We start from the raw sequence: 20289 nt of genomic DNA on the forward strand, positions 1-20289 counted from the left end.
GCCGCGGCCGCGCCGTCGGGGCAGGCACGGCCGCAGGCACGGGACTCCGGCGTCTTTCGGCCACCGCCCCGGCGGTGGGTTTTTCCTGCCTCGGGTTTTTCTTTGGCTACTTTTCTCCGCAGCTCTCCCGAGGGGGAGCAGCAGGGAAAAATCCGGGGGGCTTTTCTGCATTTTGTGGCGAGCTCCTCGCTTGCGCGGCCGCGGAGCGCGCCGGCGGGGGGGCGGGAGCGGGCGATGCACTGCAGCGTCGCACACCGCCCGCTCCTCCCCCCGCCGCCGGCGCCCTGCGCGGCCGCGCAGAGCTGCCCGCAGCTGCCAGGCTCGCGCGGATCTCGTTTCACGGGTGCGCGGAGTCCCCGCGGCGGCACTTGCGTGCAAAGCAAGTATCTTCCTCCAGCACAGCTTTAGGGGCCGCGGGGTGGAGGGTCTGGTGCCGCCCTCCCCAAACCGGCCGCCTGCGGGGTGGTGCCGGGCGCAGATGGCTCGGCTCGGGGCCGCGCAGCCCCCGCGGGTTTGCAAGCGCGGCCCCCGGCGCTTCTCCTCCCCGCTAAGGGTCTCCGCAGGAAGGGCCGAGGTGCTCTTCTCAAACTGCAAGCTGCCTTCTGAGTAGCTTTAAAATACACATTTTATATATATGAGTAGCTTTAAACATTTATATGTATAAGATCCATTTTATTTTCCTCTTTGGAGGAAAAAAAACAACAAATAAATGCCACCCTTTCTCCCAAGCATGTTTCCCTTCTAGTAAAGGAGGCTCCTCCTCCGCTAGGGGTTGATTCGCCCGGCAGTTTTTAGGATAATTTATGGAGCAACCTGATGAGGCTATTGGCCGAGTTGCCCGCTCCGTGCGGAGTGGCTTCCTAGCCTACCTGTTTGGGTGTTTTATTTATTTATTTCTCCCTTCCCCTCCCCTCCCTCTGCCTCTCGTGTGCCGGGGGGACGGTGGGATTGGCAGGGTCGCTGTTCCCCAGCTTCGCCGGAGAAAACTCGGGGAAAAGAGAGCGCGACTTCCCGCCCATGGACCCGTGGGGGGGCCCCGCGCCCCTGTGGAGCCGCCGCCACGGGGCCCGGCTGCTGCTGCTGCTGCTGACCGTGCGCCTGGGCAGCGGGTGAGTACGGCGGGGTGGCCCCGCGCCCGCATCCGCCCCGCGCCCCCGCCCCGACTCCCTGCGCGCCGCCCCGCGGCCGAGCTCGGGGGTCCCGGCCGCGGGGGGCGGGGGGGGGGGAAGAGGGCGTGCTGCGCGCTGGAAAACTTAAAAAAATTGTCGCCGCTTTGGCGCTCCGCAGGCGCTGCCGGCCCCGGCGAAGTCAAACTTCGTGCCGCTCCGTTGCTCGCCGCAGCCGCGCAGTCCCGCGCCGTTTAGCGCTCCGCTCCGCGCGCAACTTGTGTGGGGGCGGCACGACGCGGGCTCCGCGGAGGGCCCGGCGCGGCGCTGCGGGGCTCGGCGGCCGCGTGTCGGGCTGCCGTCTGCATCCGAGGCGCAACAAGCTGTTCTGCATTTGCTGGCTCGGTTCCCTTCACGATACAAGCACATCTCCGCTCTCTGGCCAGTATCAGTCTGCTCTCCTGGTGCTCAAAGAAAAGGCTCGGGTTTCAAAACAGCTGGTTTGGCAGCCAGTTTGTAAGCTGGTCGTTTGTTCGAGGGAAGTCTTAGGCTCGCAGAGTTGCTCTAAACATCTTGGCGCTGCTTGTTGTGTTTTTACTTTTTCACCGCGCTGCCTTGCCCTGTGTGTGCAGCTGGGGAGCCTGATCCTGCACAGCTGAAGTCAGTGGCTCTCTAGCCTTCAGGAGCAGGATTGGGCCCACGTGGGGGATAGAGCCAAGGAGCTGCTGAAGTCCATAAAGATGAAAATGTGCATTTTAAGGAAGTTACAAAATTGATCCTAAGGGCTCTGAATAAACAGTTCAGTACTGTCATGTAAGCGTGTTCTTCGTATCCATAAACATTGTACAAAAAGCAATCTGATCATTCATCTCTTTTAATAATTCAGAGGTACTATGCATCATTCCACAGGTTATACTTTCATAAAATTCACAAGGCAATGTTGAAAGGGGAACTGGCTGTTGCCTAGTGTATCTTTCTTCCTAACAGTAAACTAAATTATCATTCCAAGAGGATATAGCAGATGTGTAGTATGGAAAGTGGTAAAAATCCCATTCAGTATTAAAAAAAATCCATTTGAATGTAGGACCCACCTTGCCCCCACCCCCTGAATGATCATTTATCAGTCTGTGTGAAGTGTGTTGATCTCAGCTCATCTCTCATCTTCAGAGGGCTGCTGCATTATCCCAGTTAGAAACACTACTGATTATACTTGTCTTAATCTGTGTCTTTTAAAATCTTGGCATATTATGGTAATATTTTTCAAAAGCATTGATGGAAATTATACCAGTGCAGCTGTGCATCTTCAGAATGTTTCTTAATGAACATATTGTACCTCAGGTATGAAAGAAATTATCAAGTGTTTTCAGAGAAAAGAATATGCATGCTAATTTATCAGTCAAAGAGTTACAAGGGATGAGAAATAACTAAAAAAAAAGTTACAAATGAAATATTTTTTCATTTGTCAAAGTATGGTAGTGATTACAGGAGTAGGTATAGATTTCTTTATTATGTATAGATGTTATTAATGGTAGCATTTATAAAAAAAAGTTGATAAGTCTTCAGTGGGAGAAAGGGGTAACTTTTATGCATTTTTTTATTTTATGCTTCAGAACATCTCAGATAAAATGGAGCCTTCAGTATAAATATCCATATATCTGAATCAACTATTTTCAGGCTTGTTGAGACTACATGGGAAAATGGTGGTTGTTGAGATTTCTTTCCCTTTCTCTCTCTCTCTCTTTTCTTTTTTTTTTAAGTGACCACAAATGAACATGTTTTTTGAATCCTGATTCTCTGGTGTGTAATTCATTACAACTCAGTGATGTTTGCAGAGAGCCCTGGAACTCTGGAGCTCTAGAGCCCTTTAGCAGCCTGCCACCAAGCAGGAGAGAAACATTTTTCTGCCTCTTGGTGTTCTTTCCTGTACTTTCAGCCAAAGTACAGGAATATGAACTTTCCCTTGAAGTTCGTATTGAAACACAGGGAAGTAATGCTCTTTTCAAGAATAGACCAGACTGCATCAATTCTAGTTGTTTTTCCAAAAATGTCCTGTAAGAGCCAACTCTTCTTACAACACACGCTTTTAAAAGGTTGCAAATTGCACAACTTCTAGTATGCTTTTACACAGAAACTGTATTGTCTTGAGTGTGAGTAAAAGTTACTTTGGATGTAAAAAGTGGAACTGAAACTAAATAAGGATATAAAAAGCTGACTCCAACCAAGAGTTCATCCCCTTTAGTGTACTGCCCCAAAAGCTGTAGTGTAACATTAGTCCAAACTTCTTGCAGCAAAGGGAACTTGGTGCAGTTGAAAACTGCATAAAAGTCCATAAAACACTTGTTTTCCCCTAATTCTGCACTCTCACACCACAAACAGACCATAATTCCCTATGTACTTGTTGGAACTTCACGAGTCTGTATTTTGAAGGAGGTACGTTCCATTGCTGGCATCTCATCTGTGACAGAATTAAGGCTCTGAGTGTTTCCGTAGGGTACATGCTGACCCTGTAGGGAAAAAAATAGTTACCCAACAGTCACTGAAGTCCTAAATATTCAGCAAACTCATTATTATTGAGCTCAAATAAATAGATATTTCATAGGGAGACCATAACAGCTGACAATATAATCAATGTTATTTATCAGTAATCTAAAGGCACAGGTATAAAACAGCTGTAGTATTTCTTTTAATTTATACCATCTTTAAATGATATGTCGGTTAGCCTCCATAACAATATGCTGTAAGCTTGACTTAATTTTACAGTACGTTCTCGTTAGTTTTTAGCCTAATGTTTTAAAAAGCAGTTATAAATGTTCTATCAAAATGTAACTGTCAGCAGATACAGATTTCAACTCATATTTTCTTTTCTATTTCAAAGTATCTCTTAGGAAATTATGTACATAATATGGCCTACGTTTTCTTCTTGTGTAAATTCCTGGATCAAAGTTAAGCCTGTCATGACAACATGGGTTTCTTAATGCTTGATAATAGTGGTTTGGTGTTTCGTGTGAACATTTGTGATGTTTTTTTCTTCACTGCCACATTATGAACAAAACACACGAGAGTGATGATAAAAATGAATCTGTTATTTTAACAGCCCCAATAGTTTTAAAACAAGCTTATTTTATTAACAGTTTATTAATATTTTATGTTGTAGGTATACAGTTTAGCTAGACATAGTTAAATATTGTGAGGTACTTCTATTGTTTGTACATATTCTCTTTACTTTTCTTAAAATGGATTTAAAGGAAATTTTCAAATTATAACAAACTTAAAGAAAAGGCGCTTATAGTAAATTACACTACATTTTGAATTACTTCTAACTTTCTGTTTGTTAGAAGTATCTCTTGTTAACAAGAACACCCTTGCTACTGGTTCCAGTCTCTCTGAGCTAGACAGAAAAGGGTACAGGTAAACACTCACTGACTTTGGTCAAACTTTTTCATGGATACACAAGTCTGGCCACAGTGTAAGTTACCTGGGGTAGGGACCAGTGGTTTCTGTTTGAAGCTGCAGAGGATATGTAATAGTCTGAATATAATACAACAGCTAGTTTCTATGTGCAGGAGGCGGGACTACTTAAATGGGGAGAATGGGGTACCTTGGCGCCTGCCCTGTTGCCTGGAAGGTGAATTGCCCTAATTTGTGCTGTTATATATAGAAAAAGTCACACATGTTGAATTCATAGAAGAGCAAAGAAACAGCTCTCTCAAGATGAGCAAAGAGTCATTTCTCCCCTATGAAAGGGGAGTACGCAGGTTTTTTTAATTACCTGCATAAGCGTCTCTTGCCCCGCATAGTAAATTGAGCATGTACTTGGGTAAAAAAAATAATATCTTCAAATACTTAGTAAAGAGTGACAGAGAGAAGTGATAATTATAAATGGCAGTTTGTAGCGCTGACAGGCACCTTTCAAAGGGTGGTGGATGACAGCGACTCTAGGTTTTTTTCTTAACAATTTCAGTTAATGGCAACAATTTGTAAGGAGGAGAAATTCAGATGCAATTGAACTAATCTGGAGACGACACTGAAGTCTTGATTCTGCAGTTTTACACACAAATGCTTTTAATAAGTCTGAAAATAGTGTCATGAACCCAGTGGCCTACTGGCCTTTGCAGGATCCTGATTCTATATAATCTAAACCTAAATGAGTAAGTCAAGTGACAACACTGAAGTAGTACAGGGAGCTAAAGAGCCTAGAAATGTCATCAGGAGTTGACCAGAAGGGATCTTGCTTTGAAAGAGAGGATAATATCAGTGATATGGCAAAGATGAAAAGAAATAGTTTCTAATATATGCTTTCATTTGTAGATCTTCAAGTCTGTAGTATCCGTTGTGATAATCCAGTCTGACATCAGAATAAATAAAGCTGCAGAACTTTGGGTTCATTCAGTGTAGCTGTTGTAAGTGCCTCTGTAAAGATTTGCTGAGGAGGAATCCAGAGCTGCTGCTGTAGTTAATTATTTTGCCTTATTTCTAGACTGAGTTGTTAGCTTCCAGCCATTGAAAGTGTCTTTCTGCTAGTGGAAAAAGTCAAAATTTTTCTCAGTACCACCTCTCCGGGTAGACATCAGCCTGCTATAGTCAGTTGGTCTTCGATAGGGAAACCAGTCATCAAAGCTCTTCCTTGTCCAGTATGCCTCCACTGAGTTTTTCCTGGAATAAAACTCGGAGCACCTCAAATTAATCCTGAAAACTCTTAAAGAATTCAGCATTTCAGTCAGAAAGTGTTCTACTGTCTTTCTCTTTCCAGTCTAGTCTTTTCATAATATATTGTAGATTAGCTCCTCTCTCAGAGAAACCTCTTTACCTCCCAGAAAAGAGAAGCTGCTATTCAGTTATATGCCTAGCAGTTGCTACGAAATGGATGTTCTAGTCCAAAAGGAAAGTTTTATACAAGTGTGTCACAATCCGTGATATTCCATGCAGACTAGAATTTTCCATTGAATTGGATTTACCCTATACTTTCCTACCATCTACTGTTAGAAGTATTTCCTTGGTATATGTAATTTAAGAGGCAACCTGGTCACAGCTTACATTTTCTCTTGGGTGAGTAAACTGAGCTACTTAAATTTCTTCAGCAAATATTGAATTATTTGTTTAGCCATTTTGTAACCTTTTTGAATTTTTCAACATTCTTTTTGAAGTCAGACCTCAAAAATGGACAGATTATACAAATGTTAGCCTCGCTAATGGCATATACACTCAAAATATTACTTCCTTACTCTTGCTTAATACTTCTCAGATAATATATTCCAGGATTAGCTCTGGTACTGCTCCAGTGTTCCTCATGTTCTTTTTGCTTTCTGCCTTGATCCTCAAATCCTTTTCAGTGTCGCTGCATTCCTGATCTCTAGTAAGATGTGAATGGCTTTCTTTGTTCCTAAATTTACATCCTTTTTTTATTTTTCTGGTTTTCAGGAAGACAGATAAACATACTGATAAATAGATAACATGAGACACATCCCCATTGAATTAAATTATTTGAGGTCTAAAAAGTAGCTGATTGTTATTCCTTTGATATAATGTAGTTCTATTCTTATTTAAGGCAGTGTATCATGAGGGATTAAGTGTTCTTCTTATTAATTTAATATTATACTCCAGTTTATCTTTCAGAATAAAATTCAGCTGAGTGGAATTTATATTAGGAAAAGTTGTAGTATTAAGTATTAATTTAGATTGCTAACTCTGTTGTTATAAATCATGAATTTTTTTTTCTTTGTTGTCCAGTACCACATTTACATGGCAGAATAAATTATGTAGATGTTTTTAAAAATAAAATACCCCCAATATTTTCCTTGGGGGAGAAACATACTTGATCTCACCAGCATAAGAATATATACAGGATTGTTTCCAGAGCTCCTTCAAGTAAGCTATGAACCTATATCTCAGGATCTTGCTTTTTCAATTAAAGCCATCCAACTGATGGCCTGCAGGTTACATCCAACAGGAGACATCTCTGTCTGCCATAAATTTCATTCACCCTCTGACAAGAGGTGGAAAAAGATACTTTTGTTATAGATACTTCCATAAAAAGATACTTCCATAAAAAGATACTTCCATTGTAAAAGATGCATGTTATATTTGCTACACAGTAAATTATGTTGAAGGAGAGAGAATTTTGCTCGCAGAGAGAGATTTTTATTACATGGTTGAGGTATCATCATTAGCCCTTACAGAGTACATTTGCCTCTTTGTAAAATAATTCATTAGTGTCATTGACTTTTGGATTAGTCCATAATTGTCTTATAGCAATTACGCTACAATTTCAGTAGAGCCTATTCACCATATTTCTCTTGGGGACAGGTTGTCATTGTGTAGTTATTGTAGCTGTATGGGTGTTTTGAATGATTTTGAGCCGAATTCACCTATGTGCTTCAATTGTGGTGCACAGTGCGGTGAAAGTATTAGATTCTGTTGCTACTTTTGGTCTATACGTATTTCTTTGCCCCCTGTGGGAGAAGAATCTTAACCTTCTCAGGTGAGTTCCTGAATTGGGAAGTATTTTGGAAAAAAAGTTTTTTTTTTTTTTTTTTTTTTAAGGGCTGTGGTAGATTCCTAGTTATCTGTAGATTTTGCAGGAAATATGCAATGAGTTGTGTTAGTACAAAAGTTCACAGAAGTATGTTGGAATACCAGTGGCTTAAATCACTGAAAGCACCCCATAAGGAGAGTTCATTTCATGTATTTCTTGAGGTCCTGGTGACATTTTAATGTTGAAATCTAACTAAGTCAATTTTGCAATTTGATGAGTATTGTAGTGATTCTGAGGTGGCATTTAATTAGGGTAACTTTTTTAGTGACGTTATGGATCTCTTTGTATTTTTTATGTTAGGTTTGTTTTAGGTCTAGTTCTACTCAGGAAAGTGTTTTTTGATTCAAGGCACTTAACCCATCAACAGTATATCAGTTCACTCTGAACTCAAAGATAATTAACCGTTCATCAGTCAAGTGTAGATACAAATCTTCAGTCTCTTGAACTGGGCACTGACATGTGTCACATGGATTTATGTGTGTATGTCTTCGTGTGATGATCTTAGTCTGAAACTTCCAGATCTGATAGTGTTGTAGATAGTACATGTTTCAGATATCCAAGGTGGTGATGTCTCTTCATCATCATGTCCTTAGTAGTTTTGGGATATTTTGTCCCTTATTTAATACCATTTGTCCCTTTTTGGTTATATCTGCTTAGACTCTATAATTAGTATGATAACACTTTTATCTTCCATTCTCTGAATCTCCACTTATTCCCCTCTGTTTGGTCTGGATGAGCAGTAGAATGTCGCTGTTTACATTTTAATTACTTGATCACAAGGTTTGGCCAAAACCCAAAACTGAGGTAAGATTTCAGAAAGTGGTGTTATTTCTGTGTGACAGATGAGAGCTTCAGAAGGAAGTTAAACTGTTAGGAGACTTGCCAATCTACATTGCTAGGTTTCATTCAAATCCATCTGAAATAAGTCTCCAAAAGGAATTTGAGTGGACATACACTTCAGTTTCAGTCAAGGCAGTGCAGGTTAGAAATATTTCTTTTTAATGTCTGCTTTATGTTCCTGTTGTATGTAATAGCTGGAAAGCTTTCCTTAGAAGACACTTTATGGAAGAAAATCAATGTATATTTTTCTAAAGAATTTCACAATTGCAAAATTCTCTTGATCTTTAAGATTAAAATATAGTTGGCATAAGGGCCCCTACTAATTTTTCAAACAGCATTAGAAATGTTTGTATTAGAAAAAAGGAAGGTCCTACTTGCTGAAGATAATGGGTACTTTCAAATACCTTTCTAGGCAAAGGACTGCTTTAAGATACTGTAGTAATGATTTTCTCAGAACAAAGGAGGAGGTCTACTTGCACTGCAAATGTGGGTGTTATGATCAATAAGCTACAGAGTTTTTGTTAGTCAAAAAAAACCACACACAACGTTCTGCAAGTCTGTAATCAGAACATGGAATAATTGATGCGAGTGAAGAGTAGAAGTGAGAAATGTGTCCTATTTCCTCTGTTGTCTGGGATGGAACAAGAGATACATGTAGCGTCAAGAATAATGATATTATCACAGCCTTTGCTGAAGACACTTTTCTTCCCCTGCTGAAAGACTGTTTTTACCTAGCTGATATGCTTGAGGGCAGGGCTGCCATTCAGAGGGAGCTAGACAGGCTGGGGAATGGGCAAACAGGAACATTATGAAATTCAACAAGGGTGAATGTAAAGTCCTGCACCTGGGAAGGAAGAACCCCTGCAACAGTACAGGGTGGGAATGGGCTGGCTGGTGAGCAGCTGAAAGGACCTGTGGTTTGGGGTGGGCAGCAAGCTGAGCATAGGCCAGATGTGTGCCTCGGTGGCAAAGAGGGCCAACAGCCTCCTGGGCATCAACAGAAGCGCAGCCAGTAGGTTGAGGGAAGTGCTCTGCTCAACGCTCACGAGACCACATCTAGAATATTGCATCGAGTTTTGGGTCTACTGGAGTGAGCTCAGTGGAGGGTTGCCAAGATGGTTGGGCCTTGAGCACTTGCTCAGAGGACTAGCTGAAGGAACTGGACTCGTCGAGGCTGGAGAAGGGATGACTTTGGGGGGTGATCCAACCGCAGCCCCCCAGTACTTATGGGGAGGTGATTGAGAAGACAGGGCCAGGCTCTTAACTGAGGTGGAAGGTGGAAGAATAAGAGAATGGTCATGAATGGAAACAAAGGAAGTCCCAGCTAGGTTTAAGGGAAAAAAAATTCATTGTGTTGGTAATTAAGCTGTGGAGCCAGTTGTCAGGTGTGCTTGTGGGTTCTTTGTCCTTGAAGGTTACTAAGGCTCAACTGGACTAAGCTCTAAGCACCCTGGTCTGAATTCAATATTGGCCCTGCTTTGAGTAGAAGTTGAACTTCCAAGGTCCCTTGTAAAGTACGTGATTCTGTGAAAAAGGTAGGAGTTAACTTTTTTCCAGTATGGTTTGCTCCCTTATTCATGCAGGGTTCTTGCTCCCTATTGCACAGTATAGAAGAGGTGGGTGCAGAAACAGGTAATTGTCCCTAGCAGATCAACAAAACTGGGAATAAAGGTTTTTGTGACCACACGTGGTAGTAAAGAGCTATTTTTATTAAGGTAGTCAAGGTGAGATCACTCTATTAAGGAAGCTGAATATGTTTGAGAATTGAGCAGTTCTGAACAGGCATAGAGAATTACCTATATATGGATAGACAGACATGAGGAAAATTTTCAATTGATTTCTGGACTGTTAAGTTGGTAGGAGTAGAGGCAGCTATTAAACTAGTTTGAGTATATCAATATTTGGATGAACTTTCAAGGAGAGAAATTAATTATGTATTATATGAGAGGACTGGTGGAAATTGATAAGTAATAGCTGCAGTGCTTTGGATCCGAATGATAATTTTCGTGAGATCTTTCAAGCCATTTGAAATGAGAAAAACAAATTTGACCCAGTGTCATTTCAAATAGTATATAGTATCTTTTGAAAGCTGACATGGGAGGAGACCAATTTGTGTTGATCTCAGAACAAAATTGTTCTTCTGTGACATATCTTAGCTTTAATAATACCTGTTGTTCTAAGTTCAAAAATTCACATTTCTGGAACTGTTCTTTGCAGTCAGGTTGTGCCTTTGTTAAGTGCTTGGAGTTAAGTCTGGTTGTATTGGTCAGTTATTTCTGTTCAGATTAGTATTTGTTATATTATTTTCACAGACATATTGAAGATCATTTTATAAGCAATGTGATAATGCTTTCAAGTGAAGGTCTTGCTGTGACTAAAATTAATTATACTGAACTTATTGTGTGTGGGAGAAAATGTTTCATATCTTTTAGAGATGTACTTCAAAGCTGTAATGACTCAAAAGAGCTTGATCATCTGATGCTTGTGATATACATTAAGATACCACAAGTCTGATAGTCTAAACACTAAAATATGTAGGCAACACTTTTCACTACAGGTTGAGAGCTGCTTTTGTTGAGATACCTGCTTTTGTTCTGTTAGGGCTATGATTGTTCATTTTTTAAACAATGCTTTGCTTATTTAATACTAAAAGAACTTTTAAATGTAGCTTATCCTAAAAGTCTTGTGTTTCTTTCTATACAGTAAGGATATCTCTGGATTTTTTTTGAATTCTTCCCTGATAATTTTGCTGCTGACTTAAGGTTCGGATTCATCCCTTCAGTAGAAACTGAGGAAGGAGAGGAGAAAGGGGAAATAGGGCAGGCAATTATGAATAGCCAGAGAAATAAGAGATTAAAGTAGGAGAATGAGAAGAGAACAAGACAATATGTACGTCCAGAAAAAGAATCAGCCTAAGGGTATGTGGTACGTATATTGAGGAAAAAAAAGGGTGTAGGGAATAACCCCCCCCCCAAAAAAAACAACAGATACTTCTGTGGGCAAAGAGATGCATATTGGCACACAGAAGAACATGCTAAAGACTGTGTCAAGGCAGAAAAAGGGGAAAATAGATTATTAAAAGCACCAGAGATAAAAAGGGGGTGGGGGAAGAATTTTTTGTTTTTGATTTTTGGATTTTTTGGTTTTGTCATGAGCATCTAACCAGTTTAGGAAGAATGAATATGAAGGAATACAATGTCAGCAACTGTATAACCCACATGATTAGAGACAGCAAGTAATACTTTCTGGAGACATATTCACAGTAGCTGCATTTAAAAGTGAATTTTAAACTGAAGACAATTTCCTACAGATTGAGGGCCAACAAATACCTGATAAAATATTGAAGGCAAAAGGTGGACTCAACCAACTGTTTTTTAGCATGGGTTCTTCCATGAAATCTGATTCTGAACTGAGCAGAATGGAGACACTTGACTTGCATCTTCTCAGCACTGTAAACGGAGTAGTGGGAGATTATGACAAAAGCAACACAGAATATCACTAGACTCATCGTAATAACAGAATTCCTTTTAATTGGACACTCACCATGTACTTTTTAAGCGTATCTTTTTAACCATTTTTTAAAGTATGGGCCCTTTCTTTGCTTGCAGTTACAGTATTTTTCCAGAAATTTTCTGTGATGAATAAAGTTTACCAGTGAAGAAGCTGATGATGAAAAGCAAAAGAGAGTTCACTTCTTCAGAAATTCCATGGAACTGATGTTAAAGCAAGATAAGTGTGAAGTCAGTCATCAATTTTGGAAGATGAATCTTGAGAGATGTCTAAACCATCCAGTATTGATAGTTAGCAGTGGAAGAAAGCCTTCAAGAAAATCTTTGGAGAAAAATTTAATTCTGTATCCTATTCTAACAGTTGTGACTATGTGGACCTGCTGCTATTGCTGTATCCTGAAAGATACTGCAAGTCTGTTTGGGGTCCTTATTTTACCTTAGGGTGGTCCAATAAAATATTTAAATATGTATTTTAAATAGGTCACATAAGAATAACTGCTCAATCCTACCATGTTGAAGTTGCATTTTGCTCTTTCTGTAATGATCTCTTCTGTCCTAGGCACTGCTTAGGCTTGCCATCCTTCTAGAGTTCAGTGTTTCATCTACACCTAGTCCTTTGCCTAGTCGTTCACATGACACGTGTCTAAGAACTTCCTTTTTAGCTTCAGAATTACAATCATCACCAGCTTCTGTAAAAATAACTGATGCTGGATGTTGGGGTGTTAGTGTCCATATTTTGATTTTTTTTAGCAATGCTTTTGGTCTTTTTTTTAAAGTGTGCAGTTTGGCTAGGTCATCTGACATCTGAACTCCGACTGGCAGGCCACAAAATATACTTTTTAAATTGTGTAAAATCATATCATATTCAGTGTTCTGGAATAAGATAATGTCTAGTTAGGTGCCTGACTTGTTGGAAGCAGTTGCTTCCCTGAAAATGTTGTCTGGACTGAGTTATGAAACGTTGTCTCATTACATGCAGCATTTGAAAAAGCTTTTCAAGTTGTATTATTACTAACAAAATATTCTTCCATGTTTACAATTTGGGAAACGTTGTCACTTTGTCCAAAATTTGAAAAACTAGTGCTTAAAAAAAAGTACTAGAAAAGAGAAGTTAAATTGTATTATACTACCTAAATGTAATATGCTGGGAAGCCCAGGCAGTGACTAACTGCTGTCCTAAGGCATGCTTCGTGTTTCATTAGCTTCTTGTGTAGCATGTGGCAAAAGTGTACGGGCTGCTGGGACCTTAGGTGTAAGAAGCAGAAGAGTGTAGTTATTGATTGTGGAATCTTCTATTTTTTTAACTTTCTCTTGTGAACCTTATTCTTGTGAAGATCATGTCATGACCACTTTCAGTTTTGTGTAGTGCTCTGTCATTATGCAATCTTCCAAAAGCCTGGAAGGCGCGTCTGCTGGGAGCAGGTGCGTCAGTTACACTTTCTCTCTTGGGTCCCATTCAATATAGCTAATGCCTGCCCCGTGTTACTTGCTTGTGGCATATGAAGCACTGACTCCCTCCCCTTGTCCTCTCCTTTTCTTTTGCCAGAGTCTGCATGTATTTTAGCTGATAAACCACTTCACTCACAGAACAACAGAACTGAGACTGGTCTCTTGGAAAGGGGAATATTCTCATACCTGCCCTTTAAGCACAGTCGTCTTTTGTCTTCAGCTTTGACCTCTGTTCATCTTCTAACCCCTCTCAGAAGGTGAAATGAGAGAGATGCTCTATGTAAGGCTGTTGTTTCTGTAACTTATCAACAGACAAAGAGGAGAGTTAGCAATGTTTCTAGAGTAAAATAGGATTGTGCTGGTTTTATTCAGAAGATGTATCTGACCCATGGAATTAAGTAAAAGTGTCCCTATGCCATTCCCATAGGCCAATGCCACTTGGAGGTCTTGGGCACACTAGGATGTATTGGGTGGGAATAGGAGCCTGAGAGTGGGCAACTAAATTGATTCTTAGCTCTGTTGAAATACTCCTATTTATACTGTACGTGGAATTCCACATGTAATATTTAATGATACTCATGCTGCAAATGGCACTAGGAGCACTCCCACTATATCCATTTTTTTCACTTCATTATATAACCTGACAGATGTTAATTGCAAGTTAAAGCTCATCTGATTGTTTTTTCTCATATTTAAAGCAGAACAAAGACCTATGATATGAATGTCTGAAGATGAACATGTTGCCTGATGTTGAAAAGACTTATTCAGTCATTAGTCACTTGGGCACAGGGATTTATTAGTCATGGTAATGTGTCCAATTAGTTGAAGGACAGAGAGCATAATTAGGGCACTTTTTGCCTAATTACTGTTAACTGTATACATGGAGTTACTGTTGACTTTGAGGTTAGCTGAAGCCTTCTAACAACAAGCGTGTTAAGAAATGAAGTCTCCCTTTCTTGTAAAATCATTGAAGGTAGGATTAACAGCTGCAATAATAGCACTGTGCCATGGAGCAGAGATTTTTTTAATGTTTGATGATATATTTTTGCTCTGAATCATTCTCTCTCCAGACATTCTGAAAAAGATCTATAGAGTGAATTTTGTTGAAACAAATTATATCTTACAGAAAATGGAGAGAGAATCAAGTATTATGTCCTGTGTAAAGTGAAATAACTTTTAGATGAACTTGGAAAGAAAAAGAATCCTCCCTTAAAGTAAGTTTGCCTTTCTTCTTGGAGTTGTGAGAGCTTTAACATTAACTAATGTTAAAGAAAGTGAGGGGTGGAGTTAGTTGGCATTAATCTTCATAGGTTTGCAAGATTTATTTCAACTGCAAAGAAGTACAGAGGTGCTCAGCCCAAGTTACTGCCTCTGCTAAACATTTGAAATGCAGACCTGAATGTAACAAATTTTATTCTGAGCCAGAACATAAAATGTTGTCTTCTATCTTTCCTTCTGTTGTGTTCCAAAGCCCTGGGGAAAAAGCTGGGCTTTGCAATGTGACTTGAGGGGAACAGAGAGTCAGGTTAAAGGTGAACAATTTTGGACTATCTTGTTTTCCAGACTGAATGTTTCTTTAAAGAATATAGGCTAGCAACCTCAGTTAGATCCAGGTAACACCATATCAACTGATCCTGCTGATAGACTATGCAATTCTAATGGGATTTCTGCCTTTGAAACAGAGTGGTTCAAACATATTTAGAATGACAAAAGTCAGCTCTGGATTCCTAGAAATGAATAAGTATCCACTGTCTGTCCTATTGCATTCATGTCTAGGTGCTCTGTGTTTGGTGAGTAAGTTGCTCTACCTGATACAGTTGCTTCATCATTTCCTGTCGTTATTAATCCCACCAAAACCTCCGGATTAAGAATTCAAGTTGACAAATGTGTGCCTTGCTTCATTGGAGGGCATGTAGAAGGCTTTCTATATAGTCTGCTCACTTCCTTTTTTCAACCAGCATCACTTCTGTCTTATCTTGATTGTGTGACTGAATGTTACTTGCCATGACTTATGAATAAAAAATGCAGAACTGGGTGCTATTAGCATTGCAAAGACATAATAGTTTTTATTAATTGCTCAGTGGTCTTGTGCACATTTTAAGCAGGAGTTAATAAGATAGTACTCTGGGGTAGCAGGATGGGTTAACCACAGTCAGTCATCTCTGAAAAAGCCAGTAAGATAGGAATAGAAAGAACTGAGAATAGCCCCTTCCACAGTGAGAGCACGATATTCCAGTTCCTTCAAATTTGCTTATGTTGATTTCCAATTTGTATTGGTTCCTCTGCTGGTTTAACTGAGGGATTAGTGAGTCACAAGATCTTGTTAACCAAGTGTACTGGTATGGATTTAGATAATTCCTCTCAATTAGTGTAATGTCTCTGTATTTTTTTTTTTTTTTAACAGCTGGCACTGTTTTTGGCATATAATATATTCTACATAAAATTGAGTAGTTCCTTGTTAGTAGTAGGAAAACACATTTTAAGCCTAGTCTCTTGTCAGATGCTTAAAAAAAAGTGGTTTCTAAAAACAAAACAAAACAAAAAAAACCCTTCATCACTGAATTTGTTTAGTAGTGACTGGAAAAGCTATAGGATGAAAATTTTCCCTCTCCCCTATGTCCACCACAGCCCCCCTGGTACTGCATTATTAATAGATGAGGACATTAACAGCTTACAAAGCTTACAGAAGGCTGTGTACCTATCTGTAGTTCAGAGTTTTAAAGCTGGAGGACCAGAGGTTTCCCATCAAACAGGACAAGAAGTGAAAATCTGGAACATACTTGTATTTTTTTTTTTTTTTTTAATTTCAGGTATATTTAAATATACTAAATAGTGGAAGAGAGAGAAGTGGAGAGGAGCATTATAGAGAAAAAACCTTGGCATCAAAATATGGTGAATATTTGGAAAGAGGTGATCAGTAAAAATGTTTTTACCATGACGACAGTCAAGCAGTGAAGCAGGTTACCCAGAGAGGTTGTGCAGGCTCCATCCTTGGATGTTCTCAAGACCTGATTGGATAAAGAGCAATCGGGTCTGATCTCACAGCTGGCCCTGCTTGAGCAGGAGATTGGACTAGAGTCCCTTCCAACCTGAATTATCCTGTGAATCTACTACAAATAAATTGATGAAGAACTGTTTAAGCTGGCAGAATATGCTAGTGACTGTGTGGAGGCAGCATGGTTGTACCTCCTTTGGTGCTGGGGTGGACGTAGGCCTTTGACATGACCTTGCGTCATTTTCATTGCTGGCTACATCTAGACAGCTCTTAATAATGATGTGAAAAGGTCACTGACCGGGGACACAGCTGTGCCCTTGTCACTACAAATTCTCTGCAAATGATTGTGCTGATCCTGAGATTCAGGTGCCCAGGGTCTGTACAGCGCTTTGGTAGTTTCAGTGTACTTTCTGCCGTTTCCAGCACGGAGGCCTAAAAGGGGAAGAAGAAGAGGTCAGTTTTGTTGTGGTCATGTCTCTTTTCTTATAGGTTTGTTTGTATATTCAGTTTTACTCCTCATTATCTTAACACCGCCCCCCCCCCCCCCCCCCCGGGAAGGGCTTGGAGAGCCTCTGCTCTCTTAACAACCTTAAGCTAACTTCTATAATAATTAGGCCACATAATTACAAGTGGGCCAAAAAAAAAAAAAAAAAAGGCAGCGTGGTAGCAAAACGTGAATGAGAGGGCAATAGGTAACTTTGAGGGAAAGAGTGTACATTTACAAAACTTCACTTCCTGCTTCTTTTAGTGGAAGCCCATTAGTGGAATCCAGCTAAATGGGAAATACTAAATATTTAGTGCCTGACATTTCTATAATGTCTGTGTAGTGCTGTAGAGATATTAACTATTATACAGTGCATTTCTGTCTAAAAGAATGAACGCACTTTTCCAACTGTTCCAGGAGAAGCTGACAGTGAACCTCGTATTTAGATTGCGTGTTACTTTTGGCTCTAATAGACTCTTGTGACTTGTTTGCAGCAAGCTAAGTATGAAAGTCCTGGTTTCCTTTGGAAACCTCTTGAACTGTGGGAAGTTCCCTGTTAGGCTCCCAAATTAAGTAGGTGTACCCAGACCCCTGAACAGTGTCCACAGCCATGCTAGCCTTGAGTTTCAGTGAGACTTACTAGTGTTATTTGAAAAGCGATGCAAGGTCTTATGCATACAGACTGTTTTAGTGCATTTGCACAAAGGACCAGAATAAAAATTAGGCATACCTATTCCTTCTCTGTCATTTCCTGACTTTCTCTGTCCTTTTCCCATAAAGGCATAATGTCTCCATATGGAACTCCCTTGTGGTGATCATTCCTATGAGAAATTTACTGAAAAATTCCACCCTTAGTCTTGAGGGCTGTGTAAGTCTGTATAATTTAGAAGCTCTTGAAAATCTCTAATAATATAACAATAACATTTTTCATTTTGGTGTGCAGTGTAAATTGGTATAAGAATAGTAATTTTAAGTCCTTTCTTTTTCTGGAATATCTACGCTTATGCTAACTTTGAAACTGATTTATATGAATTCCATATGCTATGTAATAATTGCTAGCTAGTCTCCATTTGTGAAGATATGCCCTATGACTGTCAGAGTTACTGCTATCAGTCTGATGCCCTTTGCTTGGCTTGAAGCCCACAGCAGTTCCCTAAAATATGCCATATGAGTAATATAGATTGCAAGCTTCAGCACCGGAGGAATATTTAAGTCCACACTCATTTGATTCAAATGGAGAGAAAACTACTTCCAGGCATTCTTTGACCTTTTGGTGATCATGTGAGTGAATCCACAGACACAACCAACCTATAGCCATTTTTCTAATGACTTAGTATAAATAAATAGTAAGTAAATTGTGTACTTCTGCTTACCCAATTAAAAGGTAGGTGATAAATGGATGTAATTGTTTTCCTTGTGCGTTTGTTCCATCTTGATAAAAAGTATACATACAGATATACCGTGTATACATGCAGATACATTACTGAAACACAACTTCATCGCCCAGCTGTGAATGTTTAGTCATAATGTATGAAAGTAATGTTTGCTTTCTTAAAATTTGAACGGAGTTAAGTGAGTAAAGGTGAAATATCTTTTATATAATAGTTACAACAGAGGCTATGAGGAGAGAAATTCTGTTAATGTTCTGGACCAGGAGATATCTATTACCATATTTAAATATCTCAGAAATATTAGCACCATGTTTTGAGAATGGATGAAAGGCCTGGGAATTCCATTTAGTGTTTCAAAAAAAAAAAAAAAAAAAAAAAAAGGAAAAGGCTCACAGTAAGAACATCTGTACTCTTGCTTTTATGAGTTTGACTCATGACTTGAATTTTTCTGTATGTGGGATGGGTTAATGCTTCTCTTGATGTGTTTATTAGCTTGCACTATCTACTGCCATAGAACAAAATGTTGGTGTTTTAAATAAGGGCCTACTGCCTTCTGTTGGCGCCAGAATACATTTGGATATTTATGAAATACCTTAAATATTGTGTTCAATATTTTATCAATTTCATTTTCACACATCTGTTTCAGTGTTTAATTCTAACCTTGATTTATTTTATTTGATCACAATTAGAGCTGATAAAGCAGATGATGAAGATGATGAAGATCTAACTGTGAATAAAACATGGGTCCTTGCACCAAAGATTCACGGTGGGGATGTGACTCATATCCTGGACTCCTTACTTCAAGGATATGACAGTAAACTTCGGCCAGATATTGGAGGTAAGTCCTTAAAATAATTCAGTAAATAGAAGACACGAACCAGAGGTTGTTTGGGTTTCATCAGAAGTGGGGAAAATCTGTTTAGTGCCATTTTTAAAAATCAGTATATCAAGCTAGATAGAAATGAAATGCAACAGTTTTCTAGAACCGGTAAAAAAAATAATGTTCTGTGCATGAATGTTACTTATGTTGTACTTGTGATCTCTTTATGTTATGTAAAGTATTGTCTTTTTTGGAGTGATGGCCAATATATAATAAATCATTGAAAGCGATTATATTTTGCTTTGTTACTCTAAGATCTTCTGACAGAAATAATTCTAGATCTAAACCAGTCAAGGTCAGTCAAAAATGTGATCCTGAATCTGTAGAAATTTATTAAAATATTACCCCTAGACATTTTTATTCTTATTGTAGAAAATAAATTGTGTGTGTATTATGAGCAGATTTAGCTCCATCCAGCACTATTCTTCCCTTACCTCAGATTTTGAAAAACTATGTAAGTAAAAATTTAAAAAGATAACTTAGGACCATATCTTTTCTAGAGGAATATAGGAAGGGAGACTGTGTTACCATAGCTCAAACGTTTCAGCTAGTAGGAAGGCAGTTTTGTCTTTCAATAGTGAAAGCATCAGTCTGAATATAACTATTAAACGTAAGTGTTATTTGGAAGAATCTTGCTTTGAAAGCATGGAGTTCGTGAAAACTTGGCAAACTCTTGAGTACCACATGCGTGGTGGATCAAACTAGGAAAAATAATTTATTCTCTCTCAGTTTGTTTTCTGAACTGTGAAGGGAGAGGTGGAGGACTTGATTGTTCGTTAAATACTTGGCATCCTCTTTCAAAGAAATGCAGTGCAAGTCCATAAGCTGCTTATATGATAAGCAATACTACAGTCTACATTTGTGTTTCATTTATGTAGGAGAACAGAGATGCAATCTCAGACTAAGTATTTTCTTTTCAAAGCTTCTGACAAATTGTTTTCTCCCCCAAATTTCTTAGTTCTGTTTTACTGTTGACTGTTGCCTTGAAGATGCTGAATGGCAATTTTGCTCTCCCTGTCATAACAGAATCGCATGTGAATCCCGTGAAGTTTGTCGTGAGTCTTTGCCTTCAGATTCATTTAACTGAATTATTGTGAACATTT

At 39.5% G+C, this 20289-nt stretch overlaps 1 protein-coding gene across 1 annotated transcript in view; it reads left to right on the plus strand.

Moving 5' to 3' along the window:
- The first annotated feature begins 1017 nt into the window (after positions 1-1017).
- The window catches only part of GABRG1 (gamma-aminobutyric acid type A receptor subunit gamma1), a 62876-nt gene continuing 43604 nt past the window's right edge, over positions 1018-20289 (plus strand). The window contains exons 1-2 of the mRNA XM_067297161.1: positions 1018-1109; positions 18996-19144. Coding sequence (XP_067153262.1) covers positions 1018-1109; positions 18996-19144 — 241 coding nt within the window. The remainder of the gene's footprint in view (positions 1110-18995; positions 19145-20289) is intronic.

This window comes from Apteryx mantelli, chromosome 5 (genome assembly GCF_036417845.1).
Source record: "Apteryx mantelli isolate bAptMan1 chromosome 5, bAptMan1.hap1, whole genome shotgun sequence".
NCBI lineage: Eukaryota > Metazoa > Chordata > Aves > Apterygiformes > Apterygidae > Apteryx > Apteryx mantelli.